Below are 21800 nucleotides of genomic sequence, written 5' to 3' on the forward strand. Positions count from 1 at the left end.
GCCCATCTGGCTTTTTTTGTGATTGTGTATGGTTATAACCTCTGTGTCTTAACATAATTCCGGTAATTTTCTCTTTCCCTGTATTATTACTTTTTCTCTTATTCATACTATTTTAGTGGAAAATTGCCTGTTAGGATTTTATTTGGAATGAGGAATTTTAGGGCTTATGTTACTAAATGCTGTCAGATTCCCACCTTTGTCACGTGATTTTTAATGTGCTGTGTCTTTGTAGAGATGCTTATTAGTGGTACGGTATAAAATAGATAAGGCTTCCCAGGTGGCTCAGTAGTAGAGAAACCACTTGCCAATGCAGGAGATGCAGGAGACTGGGGTTCAATCCCTGGGTCAGGAAGATACCCTGGAGGAGGAAATGACAAACCACCCCAGTATTTTTGCCTGGATCATCCCAGGGACAGAGGAGCCTGGTGGGCTGCTGTCCATGGAGTGGCCAAGAGTCAGGCACAGCTGAGCATGCATGCACACAAAACAGATAAGTGATCCCACCTGTGAATTTCTCCTTTGTTTCTGATATACCTTCTCAGTCCTTTTTCAAAAGAGTTCACCTCTTGTCCGTTGGTCAGAGGACTGAGGCTTATAACAGTAGATTAACCTTAGGTCTTACTAAAGAAGTTACGTTTCAAGTGTATTTTCATCATATAACTTACACAGGACTTTTATCTTTAGACCATCCTTTTGTTTCTCAATTCTAACAATATTCTGGTAAATTATATTAGAAAAGGTAGTAAATGTCCATTTTACAAATGGTGAAATGAATTAAAATTCAGGGGCAAAGGTAAAGGCGTGACCGAGACTGAAATTAAGACCCGTGTCTCCAAATACAAGTCTAGTGCTCATTCTTTTCAGTCATGAGGATTTTCCAGGGTGATCTCCACCACCCAGGACTCTGTTTCCTCCTCAGTTGACAGTGGGTTGCACCAGGTTTATCGTCCCTAGCTGTTGGAGAACAGACGAGACCTGTGTCACTTGATTTCCCTTGTTAGGGAATCCCTTCCAGTTGCTGAACTACAGTATTGTCATGACTGGCCAGTGTTGTAATTTGTCTGCCTTATTTCGTATCATGGATTTTTACTGCAGAAACATTTTTTTAATGTCCAGATCTATTAAGTATTGTTTGAGTACAAACTCTGTTATACTTTTTAACTCTTAGAGATAGGTAGAATTTTATTTATTCCATAGAAATTAAACTACAAAGAGGATCTGGGTCTTTGGAACTTCGTTAGTCTGAACATAACTTCTAGCATTCTCTAATTGTTCAGGCCAAGGACCTCTTATTACCTGACTGTCCTCTATATCTTTCTTTTCTCCCCTCTTCTTTCATGGTAATGTTATTAATAGCCAGCCTCTGCTTCACTTCTCTTTGACAGTCTCCTAAAATCATCCGTTTTTTTCAAGTGTCTTTCAGCCTCAATGTGCGCACAGTGGGTCCTGTGATACATATGCCATAGCATGGCCTATTATATTCATCCTTTTGGATAAATGTTATAGAATTTTATATTAGCAATTATTATCATCTTTCTTTCCAAAAGATTTGAAGTCTCAATCCAGTCTTCTCCCTTGTGTCTATTTTGTTAAATGACCACCTTTTTAATGAGGCCTTCTTGGAACTTCGTATTTCCCCATGGATAATGTTTTAAGACTAGCCTTTTATCAAATGAAAAGTGGTAGACTGCATATACCTAATCTCATTAATCCATTTGGGCTATAAAATTGTGTGACTATTGGACAAAATCCAGAAGTAAATTAATATGACCAATATAAATATATTTCTTATCAATAACTGCATTTCCTAAATCCTGTCTGTAAGACCATTAAAAGTATCTCTGAAACCTCGAAAAAATTCTAACCTGATAGAAATCTTACCCGCCTGTGAAAAGGCAGGTGTTTTTCAAACACTACTGAAGCTCTCTTCTGTTTTAAATCTTATTTGTCTTTAAAACCTCGGTGTTTCATCTTCTCAGAAAGATGCTGCCGCTGGCACAATGTTGTTTTGAGACTGAAACCGCTACATTAACACAGCTCTTATTAAATGTCTGGAGGTTTTGTTTCTTTATCCCTTTCTTTGTAACAAGCAGCCACTCTATTTTTCAGTAGTGAATTTCAAAATCCTTTTTAACCTTATAGGTCCAGGGGTAGCCAAGGATGGCTGCAGCTTCATATGATCAGTTGTTAAAGCAAGTTGAGGCCCTGAAGATGGAGAACTCAAATCTTCGACAAGAGCTAGAAGATAATTCCAATCATCTTACAAAACTGGAAACTGAGGCATCTAATATGAAGGTATCAAGACTGTGACTTTAAATTGTAGTTTATCCGTTTTTATTCCATGTTTCTTCCTGTAAACTTGGGGTTAGACACTTCACTTACTTAGAAGTGTATTTTTTAAGTTAAGCAGTAATTTTTAAACTCTTCCTTGCAAAAGTTAACATTGATATTTTCAGTCCAAATGTTTTTAATTCATCCAGGAAATCATATAAAGAAAATGATTATAAAACCACAGTAACTAAGTAGTTAGTCCTTAGTTATTTTTAAGCTTAAAAATGAGAGACCAACTTCACCATCGCTATAGTGAGGCTGGGGGTCCTGTGTGACTCTTAGAAGCTAGCCTCGCAGCTGTAGGATTTATCATAAGGATTAAAACAGATCACAGTCACATCCCCAACCCCTCAGATCCTGTCGTCACTTACGTGCTGCAGTGACAGACCATCAGGAAGTGTGGGGCGACCTAATGAGAAGAGTCCTGAAGTGAGATTAGTGCCTGATTCTGTTGCTGGTTTTGCCATAAGCTGAGCTACAGACTGTAGGGTGCCCTTCTAGACTTAAATTGCTTTATTTGAAAAGTAGTCGTTGCACTAACAGATGATGTCCATGACACCTTCAAGCCCTGAAATTGGTTTTCTATATAGCATTGAAAAGCTGTGATAACCTCTATGAAAAGTTATAAAATATTCAGTGTGCACTGGGAAAATACGTTCTTATTTCAAAATAATTCCAGTTAAAACTTTAACTGTTTGAATTTCCAGTTAGGCAGATTTTCCTCTCACTGAATTGACTAGAACTGGAGGTCATCAACAAAACTGTTACCTCCTTCTCTTTAAAAAAAAAAAAAATCCTTCTTGCTACATGTTTTTTCTGCACCTTGGCTATTTTACCATCTGGGTTTCTGACCCTCTTCTCCCTGTCTGCTCACCACTCTTATTCCTTATTCATTTATTAATCTCTTCTATTTCTTTTTCCATGCATTTTGAGGTCTCTCTTATTCTTCAAGCTTCTGTGTATTAACTGAACTATTGAGCTGCTCCTCTTTTACCTTTTTATTCAATATCATAGCAGTGTAGCCTTTTACTCATATGAACCTTTCTTTCTTTTTCTCTTTCTCCCTTTCTTTCTCTTCTATCCATAAATCTTTTCTACTCTGTTGCCTATTTTTGTGGCAGTAGCAATGACAGATCTCCAAGATACCTATCTCAAGTCCTTCATAAAGAAATCTTTTTTTCTATAGACTATAAAGAAACATTTTTTTTCTCACCACAAACCATGAAAACAGCTGAATCAATTACTTACTAGGTTAAAAAAGAGTAGTTTGGTATTTTAACACTGATCAACATAATGTATCTAAAATTATTGTACATGACATGTGGTTTTAAAAGTTTAAAGATACAAAATTTAAACTCCCCAGCAGGACTAATCGTTTATCTGCTTCAGAAGAGAATTCTTCCTAGCACACCTGTCTGAATGTCTCTTGTGCAGAATTCTGAGTCCTCTTTTAAAATTTTATCTTTTTTTTTAACTAGAGCAAATTGAAACTTCTTTTTGGTGAAACATTTTAACATACCTTTAGATCCATCTCAATGGATGGGAATGCTGAAGTGTGGAATGGCTCTCAGAGTAACAATATGTCAGGTCCTTAAATTTCTGCAATGGAATACCAGGTTGACCTCTTAGCAATGGGGTATAATATACATCATGAATATTAGTATTTAAGATATGTCTGAATTCAACCATGAATTGATTACTGCTCAGTGAGTGTTTTTACAGACATCCTTGCAAAGCCATCCACATATTTCTTCAGGATTTAGAGTATGGTATCATAGCAGTTATGCCTTTTTACTGAAATTATTTATGTATCTCTCCTTTCAAGAAGCTTTTTGAAAAAAAAAAAAAGCAGCAGCTTTATGGTATTAACAGGAAACCATGCTCTGTTTGTTTTGTCTTAAAATATCGATGTGTGAAAAGACACTTGGAAACACTGGAACTTACTACATTGGATTAAAGTTAATCCGAAACAATGGTTATTTCTCAAAAAAAATCACTTTTTAGACTTTGTAATACATCATATGATCTTGTATTAAGTTTACTGATCATTCCGGCAAGGTGTGTCTCTTCCAACTAGATAATTCCAGGATTTCTGAAATTTATACAGTAGTACCATCTAGTGGCAAAAGAGAATACTGCTTTGCTATTGATTACATGTCATTGATAGTATAAAAATATTCTCTGTGTGTGTGACAGTCAGGGAAATATGTGTACAGCAGTTAAGGAAATGTGAGCATTGACTGTATTTGAGAATATTAAGAAAATGTTATTTTTTAGGTCTAATGATGGCATTGTGGTTGTGTTTAGACAGAATCCCTTTTTAAATATATATGTAGAATTTTTTTTAGAGAAAAAGCAGTATGATGACTGAGATTTGTTTTTCAAATAAATTTGGGTTGAGGGGGAATGGAGGAAGTGGGTATAAGTATAATGAAAGAAACCCATGGGCTGGTAATTATTGAACTAATGTGAGGATACATGGGAGTTCGTTACATTATTCTCATACATATACAGTTATGTATATACTTGATGCTTCTGTAATTAAAATAAACTACAGATTTTGTGGGATTTAGAATAAGAATGCAGCAATTATAGCTAAACTTAAGGGAAATGATATACTATACTTTTTACTCCAGGGCAGGAAGTCAATGTGATTTACTTTAAAATACTGAGTATCACAGCATGATAAATACGGTGAAAAGTTAAGTTAGTTGCACAGTGATGTCCAACTCTGCGATTCCTTGGATTGCAGCCTGTCCCTCTCCTCTGTCCATGGAATTCTCCAGGCAGGAGTACTGGATTGGTTGCCATTTCCTTCTCCAAAATATAGTGAAGTATGAAGCATTTAAATTGAAAGATGGCATGGTGTAGAAAAATATATCTAGGTAAAATTTTAACCAACTGTTTATATCTCTTGCATTTTAGTAAAATGAAGTATTTATAAATTGTTTTTTAACTGTAAAACCATCTACATGGAGAGTATCTTTTATTTTCAGAGTGTAAGAAAAAAAATGAGAAGTAAAAATTCAAATTGGCATAGTTCATAATTTATTTTGAAGATTTAATTACCAAGTATACTTTTATCTAGTAATAAAAGATATCAGTAACTATGACATAGCGAGAAAAACAGAAGTGGGTCAAGTTAAAACTCCCTTGAAATGACACAGTTACTCATTGATATTTTCTATTCACCTATATGACCACAGTAATTTGTCTGTAATAATTAATTCTCTCATGGTTTTAAAATCTTAACATGTTTTTAAAATAATGTTTGATTATATGATTTTGTAAAACCAAACTTCAAGAATTTATAAATACAAGTGAGTATTCTCTCCTTTAAAATTACATATTAATTTAAAAAACCATCATTTCTCAAAACATTCTTGTGAAATATTTTGTTTGAAATTGCTTTGTAGTTGTGTAGCATTTTCTTTTAAAAACCTCTTTGAAATTAAGGACTTCTTTTTAGGCTGTATTCAGTATGCAGCTCCAAGCAATTAATCAGCCCTACCACAGCAACTAGAAAACACTGGATAAAAACAAAAACCATTCTTTTAAAGACATTGGAGAACTGTAAAATCATCAAGGACTATATTAACTAAAATTCCTAAGAGGAAAGAGCCCTTTCTAGATGAGCTGAGATCACCAGTAATTTTATTCCCAGGGGTGTTTGCTGATTCTGGGGACAGACTGATAATCATTGGCACAGGCATCAAGACTCCACTGTTGGAGGTCTTGACACACACACAGGCATATGTGAAGTATTGACGTTTAGAAGAGCTCCAAGTGTATGACTAGTTTCTCACATTTTCTCCAAATACATGGGATGTTAGCTGAGTCTTGTTGAGGGGAAAGATGCTGGGGTGGACTAGGAAGCAGAATGTTAGGAGGAATGTCCTGCTAAAGGAATACTTTCACATAGCAGGTCTCCTCAGTCTAAATTTAAGAGAAGAGATACATTGAAAGAACTCAGCAAACCAAATCAGATGCGAAAGGGAAAGTCACTCAGTCGTGTCCAACCCTTTGCAACCCCATGGACTATACATTCCATGGAATTCTCCAGGCCACAATACTGGAGTGGGTAGCCTTTCCCTTCCCCAGAGGATCTTCCAAACCCAGGGATTGAACCCAGGTCTCCTGCATTGCAGATGAATTCTTTACCAACTGAGCTATTAGGAAATCCCATATGAATTTCACTTAAACTGCATCTGCAACCCATTTTCAGTTATTGGTTGAAGGAAATCAGACCCCAGTGGTGGAAAGGGCAAACTCTCTAAGGGAAACTCTAATCTCAAGTCTTTCTTGTTCTTGTATACATAATGACTGGCATACAGTTAAAAGTTACAAGAAATACAAAGAAATAGGAAAATGACTGATAACCAACAGAGCAAATAGGTAATAGAAACAAATCCCAAGATGATCCACATATTGTAAGTAAGAGTCAAGGATTTTAACATAATTATTTTAAATGATTTGGAAAAAATGATGGATTAAATGGATAAAGAGTCAGAAAATCTCAACAGAGAATTGGAATCTATAATTAGGAAGAATCAAACTTAAACCTTGCTGGTGGGAGTATAAAATAGCACAAACACTTTGAAAAACCATTCAGCAGTTTCTTTTAAAGTTAATCACTGTGACTAAGCATTTAAACCTCCAGATACATATTCAAGAGAAGTGAGTACATGTGTCCACCTGGAGATAAGTGCAGGAATGTACGTAGTAGCATTCTTCATAATAGCTTCCAACCTGGCAGCAACCCAAGTGCCCATCAAAAGGATAAGGGATGTATCAGTGGAGATCTAGTCATACAGCGGACAACTGCACAGTATTAAATAACTGATGCATACAGTAGCATGGGATGAGTGTCATAGAGACTTTGGTGAGCAAAAAACACAAGACACAAAAGACTGTATACTGTGTGATTTCATTTATATGCAATTCACAAGCATGCTAACTAACTGGTAACAAAAATCAGAGTACTAGTTACTTCTGGAGAATGAATATTGATTGGTAAGGGGCAAAAGGGAACCTTCTGAGATACTGGAAATGTTCTGTGTCTTCCCTGGGTGGCAATTACATGGATACTTGGATTATATAAGAAATTTAAGATTGGTGTGCTTTTCATATGTATATTCTATCTCAGTAAAACAGAAAAGAAATGAGCTTAATTTTTATTATGGAATAGACACAAACTGTTCACAAGAAAGTAGGAATGTAGTCATGCTGGATAGTGTCATCTTGAGACAGAGTAACCGGATCTATAAATTAACTGCATTTTTTTGAGATTCATAACTCAGAATTTACAAGAATAATTTAAGAGAACACATTGGAATAAGTAGCTTTTCAAGATAGCTGTTTTGAAATTTTAATTTTTTTAACTTTAAATTTCAATAATTTTATTTACTTTATGGTTATTGCCTTTACCAATAGACTTCTAGCCATATGCACAGAAACTTAAAACTTACAAGTTATGTATATTCACTATTTTTTAAATTTAGGAAATACAGACAAAAAGAGATCAAACTCACCCATTTAAAAAAATTTTTTTAATGTTGGTAGGTGATGGACAGGGAGGCCTGGCGTGCTGCGATTCATGGGGTTGCAAAGAGTCAGACACAACTGAGCTACTGAACTGAACCTTTGATAATGTGTATATTTTTCTCTCTGTGCATTTTATGCAGGCATGCATTCAATGGGATCATATTTTGCAGCATGCTTTTTAATTTAATAGAGCCATCTTTTCATGTCATTAAGTATTTCATACTATTTTTGTAGTTGTATAATATTCTGTTGTTTGGCTAATGCCATAAATTTATTTAATCCTTCATTGTTGAGCATGCAGATTTACATGGCCTTTTCATTTCTGTTGGTGTTATTTTAATTTTTCCTTATTATTTTTAATATGTTTTTTAAAAACCAGTAATATGCCATTAATTTTCAAAAATTAAGTATATGTCCTATGACATGCCAGGGATTTCTTTTAATTGTTGCTTTTGAATTCTTAAATGCTTGTACTTTTTCTGAAAACAATATTTGTTTTGATAATATCTGTTGTTTTAAAATGAGGAAACCAAAAACAAAAATTGCTTGTAATCCCAACTTCTATAGAATACTCACCGTTAACACCTGATGATAGGCTCTAGAGAAGGATCATGTATAAAGAAAGACCTGATTAGAGCTGTGCTTTAAAAGTTTTATTAATCTGTTAGTTCTGTGCAAGGTAGGACCATTTAGGAGATTATTTTAGTAGTTTTGGGGGGGTCAACAGCCAGGATAATGACATAAGAATAGAAAAGAGATGGCTAATAAGAGATATTAAGCCTAAAATACAGAATTGATAACTGATCAGGGAGATGAAAGACGCGAGGCTGAAGATTAGAGCCGAAAGGGAAAAGAAGGCTACTGCTATTTAACTGAACAGATACAAGGCAAGGAACAGGATTTAATGGCACAGGGTGATAGCTTGGACATTTACATATACAGTGCATATCATCCAGACACATTGAATGTAAAGCATCTATCAGTCATACTGGAAAAATGATTCTGAAGTTGTGAGGTTAGGATTACAGACATATCATTGATAGTTCCTTGAAAAAGGTAAGTGTTGAATTGTGAAACTAGGGATTATGTGAAAGTGAAGTCGGTCAGTCGTGTCCGACTCTTTGCGACCCCGTGGACTGTAGCCTACGAGGCTCCTCCGTCCATGGGATTCTCCAGAATGCTGGAGTGGGTTGCCATTTCCTTCTCCAAGGGATTATAAGAAATAAGATTAAAAGATCATTGAATTGCAAGCAGCAGTGGATGGAAGGAGACTCAGGATCCTGAAAACTGCAGGTAGCCTCCAATGGTAATTCTCAAATGTTATGGAAGAGAATTGTGTCCTGATGTTTATAGTAATCTACATTCATTCAAGAAAGACATGCCTGTGCAAATTTATGTCCTATCTCGTGGTTGTGATACACTGACATAATTTCTGACTGTAAATAACAGTCACCTCCACGTTCCCACATCTACTTATCTAAGCCTCTTAACTTCCAACATGGTCTTTATTTGAAGGGCAGATCGTTAAGGTCACAGGCTATTTCTTATTGTTAACATAGGAATTCTTTTCTTAATGCTTCTAATGTGACTGTCAAGGTAAACCACTGACATGCTAAGTCACTTCAGTCGTGTCCAACTCTGTGCGACCCCATAGACAGCAGCCCACCAGGCTCCCCCGTCCCTGGGATTCTCCAGGCAAGAACACTGGAGTGGGTTGCCATTTCCTTCTCCAATGCATGAAAGTGAAAAGTGAAAGTGAAGTCGCTCAGTCATGTCCAACTCTTGGCGACCCCATGGACTGCAGCCTACCAGGCTCCTCTGTCCATGGGATTTTCCAGGCAAGAGTACTGGAGTGGGGTGCCATTGCCTTCTCCGAAACCACTGACATAGTCTTTACTATATTTACTCTTCTTGACAGGTGTCCTTTTCAGTCTATTTATGGATCCTTTTTCACATAGAGGAACACTGCCCATAGCTGTAGGATTGTAACTGTTCAAATACATTGTTTTGCATTTGGAATCCTACTTGGCCAGCAAAGATTTTGTTATGAACTAGAATGGGATGCCTCAGAATATGTAGAATGTAAAAATACATATAAATTATTGTTAAAGAACATACAGAAAAACTAGTAGGAAGTGAAAGTTTTTAACGTTCTCTGACAAAAATTTGTTAAGAGAAGGCTTTAGATGGGAAAGGACGTAATGGATCAGAAGTTGGGAGACAGCATACAGTCATTTAACCATCTGCTGACTATAAATCAGGGTACTAGTAGAATGTATATAAATTTAGTATATAAATGCTTGGTATCTATTGGGGTGTTAAATAAAACAGCATAATGTGTTAATTTGCTGTCTTTCATGGCCATGTTGGTACAAGTTTAGTTTTTGTGTCTTCAGCAAATCTTTGAGTCTCAGTTGGTCTATCTGAAAAATGAGAGTAATCCTCCTTGTTATGTTATTTCGGAAGTTACAAATAACATATCTTAACTAGCCTGTGTATACTGTGTGGAGACTGCTTGTAATCACCATTGTCACAAAGGATCAGTGTTGTCATTGGGCTGTAACTTATTATTTATAATTAGTAATAGATGGTATCTGTAAAGTACTTTGCATTTTATATGTTTTCAGATAGATCTGAAATAACTTTTTCCCCCAGCAGACCTAAATGCCAAGAAACTTAAAATCATTCTTCAAAAAGTTATTTAGAATTTTGTCATATTGAGATACTGTGTTCTTTTTTATAGGAAGTACTTAAACAACTACAAGGAAGTATTGAAGATGAAGCTATGGCTTCTTCTGGACAGATTGATTTATTAGAACGTCTTAAAGGTAAATTTTTTTTAAATGTTTTAAAGTAATTTTTTAAAGCTCCAGTTGTCAACTTTAGGAGTATGTATCCAAATAACGCTTCTCTTGATTAGAATGTTGGTGTTGGATTTTCTTAGCCTAATGCATTAGCATGTAATTTTTTAAGTACAAATATGTAAAAAGTCTATTTGCTTGTCATTTTTTCAGTTAAAACATTTAACTGCCTTTAAATAAACTATTTTAGATACCTTTCTTGACAATTTTCAGCTCTTTCTAAAATGCATTGCTCTTCTGCCAGTCATTAAGTAGGCCTTTATTAAGCTTTATGCTATAGACTGGACCCATTGCTTCATTTGAAGGAGTCAGTGCCTTTCTTTGTTCCATTCAGAATAGAAGTGCTTTATCTTTGTGCATACACACACACACACACACACACACACACACACACACTGATTTTAACCCATTTTTAATAGAATTTTGAAAGAATGTCTTTCTTGTTTTATTACTTAAAAATTCAAATGTCAAATTAGCTAAGTTTTAATTGTAATTGAAGGTGGGCAGAGAAATTACCTTTGGATCCCCAAGTATATTATTACCTAGTAGGAATCTAAGAAAGGACATTCTGTCTAATTTTTCTTTAACATACTTTTTTTCCACCGGACTGATTCAAGCTATCTTGGAGGGAAAGTTTAGCTGTTCTGTTCCTAAATAATTGTTCATTCACTCATATACATTTGTGGCTTTCTCTGATAGAAATCTAAAGTCACAGGTCTCTAAACCAAAAGGTGAACTTTTCTTTATTAATGACCCGTATTTGTGTATATTGCAGAGGTCACCACCACAAGCGTACCCTTTTATATGTGCTTTGGCCTGGGTTTTTTTCAGGACGTTTCTTTTATAGAACCAGTAGTGAGTGAATTTCTCTGAGCATCAGCATTTGTGATATGGATTCCCTCTGTCCCTGTATAGATCTGCTGCTCAATAACTGCCATAATTTAGTACTCTGCATACTTTATGTGATATATATATATAATGTATTTATATATATATAAAATGGTGTAAAATTTGAGGGTTGAAATGTGAACCTAAGGTTTCATTATTAAAAGGTAATATAATTACATTAGCAATATTTTAGATCACTTAAAGCAGTTGTTTTATAAAAACTTGTCTGTATTTTATTTAGAACTTAACTTAGATAGCAGTAATTTCCCTGGAGTGAAACTACGGTCCAAAATGTCCCTCCGTTCTTACGGAAGCCGAGAAGGATCTGTATCTAGTCGCTCAGGAGAATGCAGTCCTGTTCCTATGGGTTCATTTCCAAGAAGAGGGTTTGTAAATGGAAGCAGAGAAAATACCGGTTATTTAGAAGAACTTGAAAAAGAGAGGTAACTTTTCTTCATTAAGTGGTAAACTTTTATGCTCCAATTTTTGCTAGATTTTGTCATTTTGTGACAATACAAAACAGGAATTATGAAGTGTGTGTGGTGGGTGATCACAAGCAGCACTTAGACAGCATTTTCCATTTATTGTCTCAAAGCAGTGTATTACTGATTGTCCTTATCTTACATCTAAAAATGTGAAGGAGACAGTTTCTTGGGATTCTAATGCTCAAATGCTCTGTACATTGAATCATGTACAAATAGTATACATAATCACAGTGGCTAAAATATGTAACTGAGTTTTGATTGACTTTTCCATTATCTTTTCAAATGAATTAAGTAGCTACCAGATTCAGTATAAGCTGACTGGTTTCCATTATTAAACAAATGAAACAATTTATCAGTTTCGGTTTCTTAAAAAAATGTTGCTTGGCACAGAATCAATTCTTGTTTCTAAGAGCTACTATGTTAATTCTTTTCTTCTTGAACTTAAAATCATCTCACAAGTATCAGAATATATAGTTACCAAGAACTTTGTCAAGTATTTTTGTACCTCCTATAAAATTATAAATTCCTTTATACATGATTGATACCATATTTATATTCCTAAAAGTTCTATTGGACTTTCAAGAAATACTCAAATTTATAAATCTTAATTTGCATAAATGTACAAATGTATAAATTCTCTGGGACCTTGGTCAAGTCTTTAAATTTTTGTGTCATTTCCTTCTGTAAAATAGGAATATGGTTCTACCTTGTGGAGTTATGAACAATGGATATTAACATATGGAAAATACCCAGCATATCTCATTGAGAGGCAAAAGACCTTTTACTACTTTCTCTCTGGTTTTAGATGTGACCATCTCTAAAAATAACAATAATCATGGACCAGAAATAGTGTTAAGCTTTCTTTAATCTCTTGAGTTTAAATGAATCTCTGTTTCATATCTTGAACCAGGACTGTTTCTGAGAGTCTAGGAAACAATCAGAAGCTAACTGGAGTACCCATTCTTCCACCACTTTGTCCCCTTTGAGCTGTTAAGAGGCATATGAGAGTGCCAATTTTCCTAGGAACTTACTTTGCTTTATGTGACAAAGGCCTGATTTTATTCACAAAGAGTGTGTGTGTGTATGTGTGTGTAGTTCTCAATATCTTGTGGCCTCCTGGTTCTCACCATTGTTTGAAGGTAAATTTAGCCCTTGTTTATGTGACAAAAGCTGTATTTTGCTCTCGTACTTGATTGATTGTGTGAATAGGTCTAGGATTTATTTTCTTCAACTTTTGAAAATTCTGTTATTTCTTTGATGATTTTACCCCCTCTGTTTTTCTACTCTTTCTTTCCAGACATCCCTTAAGTCATAGAAACTATCTCTGTATCATTTTTCTCTTGTTCTCTGTATTACCTATAGATACAGTAAGTTTAAGTGAGGTAGGTGTTAGAAAATAGAAGCCAGAACTGAAGCCCAGATCCATACCCTTTTTTTTTTTCTTAATTTACTTTTATTTTTGACTGTGTTGGGTATTCCTTGCTGCACAGGTGCTTTCTTTGGTTGCAGAGAATGGGGGCTTGTTCTGCCACTCGGGCTGTAGGGAGCACAGGCTTCAGTAGTTGTGACGCGTGGGCTTAGTTACCTCTGGGCATGTGGGATCTTCCAGGACCAGGGGTCAAACCCGTGTCCCTGCATTGGCAGGAGGATTCTTAACCACTGTACCGCCAGGGAAGCTCCATGACCTTTTTGAACCTCAGTTTTCCAGTTAAAATATGTTGTGAGGATGAAATTAGATACTTTTAAAAAACTGCTTAGCACTCTATGTCTGATACAATCAAATAGTTATTGTCACATTAGCCATTAATACTTTTTAACAAATATTTAAATGCCTGATACATGTGCCATGTTCTTCTAGATGATCCTGAGTTAGCTAGAGGACTAAGAAGACATGAAATTTATGTCAGGTCAGTTTATTTATCTTCCTTGGTTCTTGTCTCATCGCAATAAAAATTTGGAGCAATGGACCAAAAGGTGTAGAACATCAGACAAGTTACAGCTCAGTTCAGCTCAAGCAGACAGATCTTTTCTTAGTAAGATACTCCCAAAGGAGCCCTCCCATCTTTCCTGTTGATCCCTCTTGGCTCCCCTTTTATTATAGGTCCAGTCTCTTCCTTTTGGTTACACCTGGTGCAGAGTAGGGCTTGTACCCACCACCAATCAATGAGAGGAATGCAAATGGTCATACACTCAAGGCCAGTTGACAATTTCAAGTTATGTAACAGCAGGCTGTGTTGTTATGCCTTACCATATGTCTTCCCCTAAGTCCATCTTATAATTAGATGTAGAATATTCATAAGCCCTTAAAGGCCTCCTAACTGCCTAAGTCTACTTGGAGAAGCCCCCTGGTGGTTTGCATCCACTGTGTGCCCAGGGCCCATGTGCAGTAGTTGAAAAGTCTCTGTGCTTATTTTGTAACATCTGTGGGCTCTCATGGGTGTGTCTGGGATGTTCAGAGATCAGCTTGCATCCCTTTCAGCCAGGCCTCCCCTTGTTCCTGTCTAACTTCCTAGCTAACATTTACATTTTAAAGAAGACTGTTGACAGTCACTAAACAAGCCTTTAATCTGCTAAATGATAAAGACCCACCAGCTTCCTTTCAGTTTTGAGCCTTAAATACTGTGGTATGAGTCATAAGATCAACTCCTGTCAGTTAACCACTTGTTACCATGTTGGCTCTTGACTTTGGCTTCGCAAGCAAGAGCATTTTGCCAGAGTTCAGTCTTAAACTTGATAGCAACAACTTGGCCCTATTCTCCTTAACATTTTTCTCACTCCAATACCATCGCTGCTGCTGCTGCTGCTAAGTCGCTTCAGTCGTGTCCGACTCTGTGCGACCCCATAGACAGCAGCCCACCAGGCTCCCCCGTCCCTGGGATTCTCCAGGCAAGAACACTGGAGTGGGTTGCCATTTCCTTCTCCAATACCATAGCTAAAATTAGCTTATTCATTTGAGCACTTTTAGCACCCAGATCTTGATTAAATAAGTCAATTTATTGAAGACTGATCAGAAAAAGCAAGAGAGTTCCAGAAAAACATCTATTTCTGCTTTATTGACTATTCCAAAACCTTTGACTGTGTGGATCACAATAAACTGTGGAAAATTCTGAAGGAGATGGGAATGCTAGACCACCTGACCTGCCTCTTGACAAACCTATATGCAGGTCAGGAAGCAACAGTTAGAACTGGACATGGAACAACAGACTGGTTCCAGATAGGAAAAGAAGTACATCAAGGCTGTATATTGTCACTGCTTATTTAACTTATATGCAGAGTACATCATGCCAAACGCTGGGCTGGAGAAGCACAAGCTGGAATCAAGATTGCTGGGAGAAATATCAATAACCTCAGATATGCAGATGACACCACCCTTATGGCAGAAAGTGAAGAGGAACTAAAAAGCCTCTTGATGAAGGTGAAAGAGGAGAGTGAAAAAGATGACTTAAAGCTCAACATTCAGAAAACTAAGATCATGGCATCCGGTCCCATCACTTCATGGGAAATAGATGGGGAAACAGTGGAAACAGTGTCAGACTTTATTTTGGGGGGCTCCAAAATCACTGCAGATGGTGACTGCAGCCATGAGATTAAAAGACACTTACTCCTTGGAAGGAAAGTTATGACCAACCTAGATAGCACATTGAAAAGCAGAGACATGACTTTGCCAACAAATGTCCGTCTAGTCAAGGCTATGATTTTTCCAGTGGTGATGTATGGATATGAGAGTTGGACTGTGAAGAAGGCTGAGCACCAAAGAATTGATGCTTTTGAACTGTGGTGTTGGAGAAGACTCTTGAGAGTCCCTTGGACTGCAAGGAGATCCAACCAGTCCATTCTGAAGGAGATCAGCCCTGGGTGTTCTTTGGAAGGAATGATGCTAAAGCTGAAACTCCAGTACTTTGGCCACCTCATGCGAAGAGTTGACTCATTGGAAAAGACTCTGATGCTGGGAGGGATTGGGGGCAGGAGGGGAAGGGGACGACAGAGGATGAGATGGTTAGATGGCATCACCGACTCGATGGAAGTGAGTTTGAGTGAACTCCGGGAGTTGGTGATGGACAGGGAGGCCTGGTGTGCTGGGATTCATGGGGTTGCGAAGAGTCAGACTGAGCTACTGAACTGAACTGAATCAGAAGAAATAGCATCTCCCTCTATCCCTTGTTTCCTTGCCTTAGTCCTGGTAGGTCCTGCAGGTGCTCATCAGGGATCATTTAAAAATAGGGTCAGATCTCATTTTTTTTGCTAGTTGTAATACCCAGCCTGTGAAAGGGGTTCAGGATTTCTGGACTGCTTTCTCCTGCTCCTGTTGTCAAAAATGGAGGGAAGAGGGCAGCTTCTCATTGGTCAGCACCTCTGCCTCAGGTTGGTACATCGTAACCAAGATCTGGCTTCTTCCCATGAATTCCCCCACTACTGAGGTTGCCACAGCAAAAAGCGAAGGCTTATTTCTTATTTTTCAAGTTGCTTCTCAGTAAAGAAAGGAAAGTTTAGCAACAGTAGAACTTTCCACATACATGCATACATACTCATCAAGAAAATATAATCAAATAGAATTTTAAAGTGTTAATAACAGAGTCAGAGTGGGGAATGACTCAAGTAAGAGCAAAGCCCAGAAGCTATAATAAAAAATATCTTCATATTCAAGTGATTAACTGAGAAAATAACATTTATAACTGACAGAGTACTATTGTTCCTAATGCAGAAGAGGTCCTGTAAATAAGAAAAAGCCACAGAAAAGGAAATAAAAATGGATTTTAAACTTGGAAAAATGTTTACCCTTACCCATACTAAAAGAAATCAAATTAAAACCTTAGTAATAGGGAATTCCCTTTTGGTCTAGTGGTTAGGACTCTGCACGTCTAATGCCGCGAGCTGGGGTTCCATCCGTGGTCTGGAAACTAAGATCCCACAAGCTGTGCAGCATGGCCAAAAACAAGGAAGTCCATAATGATACACCATTTTTTAAACCCTAGAAATGTAAAAGAGTCTTAAAAGTTTGATAAAGCATTTAGATTGTCAAAGGTGGCAGAAGCATAAATTGGTACAATATCTAGTAAGGACAGTAAGTTAAAAATTTACATATCCTAGGAATTTGTCATCTATACATGCTTGCATATTTGTACAATGAAGTTACATATAAGGATATTCAGTGGAGCACTATTTATAATAGCAAAAGATTAGAAAGACCCTAAATGGAAAAAAAAAAAAAAGACCCTAAATGCCCTCTAACGTAGAACCAGTTACTATTTACTCTTGTATGGATTCATAAATATCTTTGCAGCTAGCAGAAAAACACATAGAACCTTTTTATATTCTGATACAAGAATGATCTCCAAGATAGACTTTAAGTGGTAAAAAGTTATAAGACAACACAGCTAATAATATGCTATTATTTATGTTTTAAAATGTACGTGTACATATACACACATATTCTTTCATTTTTATAGAATGTCTCTGGAAATAAATATAAGAGAATACTAGTGGTCGCTTAGGGAAGGAGTCACACAAAAGGACATAGATCATATACTTCTTGTGAAAGTGAAAGTGAAGTCACTCAGTTGTGTCCAACTTTTTGCGATCCCATGGACTGTAGTCTACCAGGCTTCTCTGTCCATGGGATTTTCTAGGCAAGAGTACTGGAGTGGGTTGCCATTTCCTTCTCCAGGGGCCCTTCCCAACCCAGGGATCGAACCCATGTCTCCTGCATTGCAAGCAGACGCTTTACCCTCTGAGCCATGCAGGATCTTTAATACTTCTTGTACCTACTGATTTTTTCCTCTTAACACTTTATTTTGAATTTATGTGTATATTGATCAGGTATAGAGTATTGATATAGGTTGTTATTGAGGACATCATCGATTGGGTTGTCAGAAATTATGTAACAAGTTCATCTTCAGATTCCAAGCCTAAGAAAATGTTTCTCTCCCTCAGAACAACCTCCTCTTATTACACAGTGATAATATATTTCTTATTTTGATCAATAAGAAGCTGAAAGCTACATGCAATAGTTCCCTATACTCTAGATTTATTTTTTGCATAATTACTGCTTTTCTTTGCTTCTTTATTATACTTTTTATTCTTGTATCTGAGTTTTATTAAATCTGTACTTTTTACTGTATACCAACATCAAATTCTTAGATTGTAAATAAATGTGACGAAAGCATTTGGTTAGAATGTAAATATTCTAGTAAGAATGGTTGCCATCTTATTTAGCTGAAAAAGTTTAAAACTTTTAATATTCAAATTTTAATGACTATAATCTTAGTCCTACCTTCAGAAATCTCAAATTAGTAAAATTCTTACTTATTCATTATATTACTTTAAATAGAAAACATTACAGTTATAGCTTATGAGAGTTGCTGTTACGTGCTCTGTATTAGCATTGTGTAAACTTAAATTTTTTTTGAAAAACAGATCATTGCTTCTTGCTGACCTTGACAAAGAAGAAAAGGAAAAAGACTGGTATTATGCTCAACTTCAGAATCTCACTAAAAGAATAGATAGCCTTCCTTTAACTGAAAATGTAAGTAACTTGACAAAATAACTTATTTTTATATCTGAAAGTATATCTGTTTATAACTATATAGTTATTTGTAAACTGTAATATGTTTTATCCAACTTCAACATAAATATATAGTCAGTGAATTTTGTATATAAAGATGATACAACTAAAAGATTAAGGATTCAACCAGGTTTTTTATTAGATGTGTTGAATTACCAAAGATACTCTGTAGAAATGTTTTTCACCATCTGTCTGTTTTTTTGAACTATATTACAGGACTCGTGCCAGATGGTTTTTGCAATGAAAGTATCTTTGAAATAACTTGAGTCCTATTCTAGTTATTGTAAATGACAGTAGCTGTTGGCACAGATGTTAGGGCTTTTTGCAAGCACTAAAAGTTGTTTGTTTTGCTAATATAACTATGTAAAAAATAACTTAATTCTGTCAGCCTCTCCCTCCCCACCCAGCCTCTCCAAGTTAACTGTTTTATTTATGGGGTGACACGTATAAGAACATTTCTGAAGTACATTAATAATTTTAAATAAGACTTTAACTGTCACCCATAAATTTTAAAACAATTTAATAGACCAATTAAAATTAATCTTCCACTCTTAGCTTAGATTTTTTATTTTCTAATAAAGTTTTGAGAGGACAAAGTAAAAGAAAAAGTACAACGAAGGAAAAACCTTTTCCAAAACACACAGTTAATCAGTTTCCTGCGTGGGCATTGTCTGGCAGGAGCTAGAACTAGTGCTCAGCCTCCTGAGCACAAACTTATCCAGGTTTGTGAGAGGGAAAGAATCTCCCTTCCTGACAACGTCCTTAACATCCTTTTGGGAGCTCAGGAGACACCACAAATGAAAGAACAGTTCATAGAGAGTGTTGACGCCTGAGGATTAGGAGCTCAGGAGGGTTTGGAGGGATATTTGCTCTTAATGTTAAAGTGGTGTTTTGCTTAACATTCACTTTGGTGATTAAAATGTACAATATTTAGAGTCCAGCTGTCTGCATGCAGTTGTATATGAAACAGTTCAAGAGCAATTGATTAATACCTGAAACAAAGATCAGTTATCAAATCATTCCCATATTAATTTACCATATAGTCAGTCACATTTATTTAAGAGGATATGTAAGACATTATAGACCATTAGGCAACATTAGCAAATGTAAATTGCGTATATTTCATAAATATTTTTAAATTCACAAAATTTTTATTTTATATTGGGAAGGCAGGTTAAGATTTATTTCATATGGAAATACTTATCAGGTTACTAGGCATTGCTTAAAACATCAGATATAAACCACATTATTGTAGCATAGTGTGTCATCTTCAGCCTTTCGTGCAAGGGATTTTTAGAAGTGGAGGACAAATAAGTGTAGTTATAACTGACTCACTGTAGTTATAACATGACTCACAGCATGCAGACTGTTTCAACTGTATTACAACACATAATGTGGATATGCCTATAGGAACACATTCTGCGTGTGTCGTCTGTATATTGCAAGAGAAAAGGGTGAAAGGTCCTCTAACTTACCTGACAACACAGTTTGGGATTCTTAGGCCTACAGAATGCTATTCTGAGTCAGACACATACACATGCAGCTTGTGTGTGTGTGTGTGTGTGTGTGTGTGTGAGTATGTGTGTATATGTATGTAGGGTCTTAGTTTCTTGATCAGGGGTCAGACCTGTGCCCTTGACAGTGAGCGCTTGGAGTCCTAACTCCTGGACCTGCAGGGAATTGTCCACATGCAGCTTTTTATTGGACTTATAGAGCATGAAAAATCGACAGCACTTGATTATTCCCTTCATGGTCCATTATAACTGTCACCTGTCATTTTGCCTGGTCGTTTTTTAGCCTTGGAGCATGTCTTTGTAAGTTTCTTTGCCTTCTCCTTTCCCTCATTTTTTATACCTAGCAGTTACCACAGCGTCTGGAATTGTAGTTAGAGGGCTAATAAAGTTTTGAATGTACTAACACCCACTCCATGAAGAAGTACTTTTTTTGGTTTGTTTCAACTTTGGTTCATATTTATATTTTTACCAAAAAGTTTGTATTATCTCGCAATTTATGATTGTATTATATAAAAGCTTTTCTTTATTCTATCTTCTTCATTTTACATGTGGGAAAGTTCTCTCAGTTTAGTCTATATGTATATAACAATCCTAAAGTGAGGTATCAACTTAAGGATGATGGACCTGATTCTTGGTTTTTCTATTTTGTCCACATTAATATTCTAATTTTTAATAATTCAAAGTAGTGCTTCTTCAGGGCAGAAGAATTGTAAGGTAACTAAAAATAGGCTTACCTTAACTGGACACACACACACACACACACACACACACACATATATATATATTTTAAAGAGCTAGTACAATTTAATTAAAACTATTTGTGACTGTGGGGAAATAAAAGTGTTTCAACTCTTCACTTCATATCAGAAACCCAGGCTGAGCCTCGCACTGATCATCAAGTTTTAGGACTTCGTAGAGTAAAAAATAATTTTCTCATATGTAACAATTATGTATTTGTTTATTCATTTTCTTTATTGATACTTACATGCTTTTTTATTTTTACTGATAAACACAAGATATTCACATTTCCATTTTATTTGTGTTTTAGTTTTCCTTACAAACAGATATGACCAGAAGGCAGTTGGAATATGAGGCAAGGCAAATCAGAGTTGCGATGGAAGAACAACTAGGTACTTGCCAGGATATGGAAAAACGAGCACAGGTAACATTTATTATTAAACTGTGAAACAGGAATAGCTAGATTTCTGTGAAGAATCTAATGAATTACAGCTCTGTTAACTTTGGTTAAGTTTTATTATTAAAGATATATTTTTTTTTTATTTTATTTTTAAACTTTACATAACTGTATTAGATTTGCCAAATATCAAAATGAATCAAAATGAAAATATTAAAGATATTTTAAAGTCTGTCTTTACTTTGGCACTAGTTCAAAATAAGAATAATTTACTATGGCTGCTGGAAGCATAACCAGTATTCGCATAATTCTGCCCTCATATTTCAGTTCTCTGGTACTGTTCTGCTATGCCTTGGAATTATAAGAGGGAAAAAGAATTCGATTCTGGTCATCTTATTAGTTGCTAGCTAACTTTAGTTATCCTTTGAGATTTTTACTTCTGTGTTTGTGTAATGAAACCCAGAATATTAAAAAAGGAAA

General features: G+C 35.9%; 1 protein-coding gene across 11 annotated transcripts in view; it reads left to right on the forward strand.

The window, feature by feature from the left end:
• Positions 1-21800, forward strand: part of APC (APC regulator of WNT signaling pathway) — a 132226-nt gene that overhangs the window by 55533 nt on the left and 54893 nt on the right. For 5 of the 11 annotated variants that reach the window (XM_025296447.3, XM_025296448.3, XM_044925513.2 and 2 more), the window contains 5 exons: positions 2143-2295; positions 10619-10703; positions 11866-12067; positions 18524-18632; positions 21234-21347. In XM_025296447.3, the coding sequence (XP_025152232.2) occupies positions 2161-2295; positions 10619-10703; positions 11866-12067; positions 18524-18632; positions 21234-21347 (645 nt within the window). In that variant the 5' untranslated portion in view covers positions 2143-2160. Of the gene's footprint in view, positions 1-2142; positions 2296-10616; positions 10704-11865; positions 12068-18523; positions 18633-21233; positions 21348-21800 lie in introns of those variants that run through there. The other 6 variants (XM_025296446.3, XM_025296450.3, XM_025296452.3 and 3 more) reach the window with 2 other exon arrangements.

The sequence above is a fragment of the Bubalus bubalis genome, chromosome 11 (assembly GCF_019923935.1).
Source record: "Bubalus bubalis isolate 160015118507 breed Murrah chromosome 11, NDDB_SH_1, whole genome shotgun sequence".
NCBI lineage: Eukaryota > Metazoa > Chordata > Mammalia > Artiodactyla > Bovidae > Bubalus > Bubalus bubalis.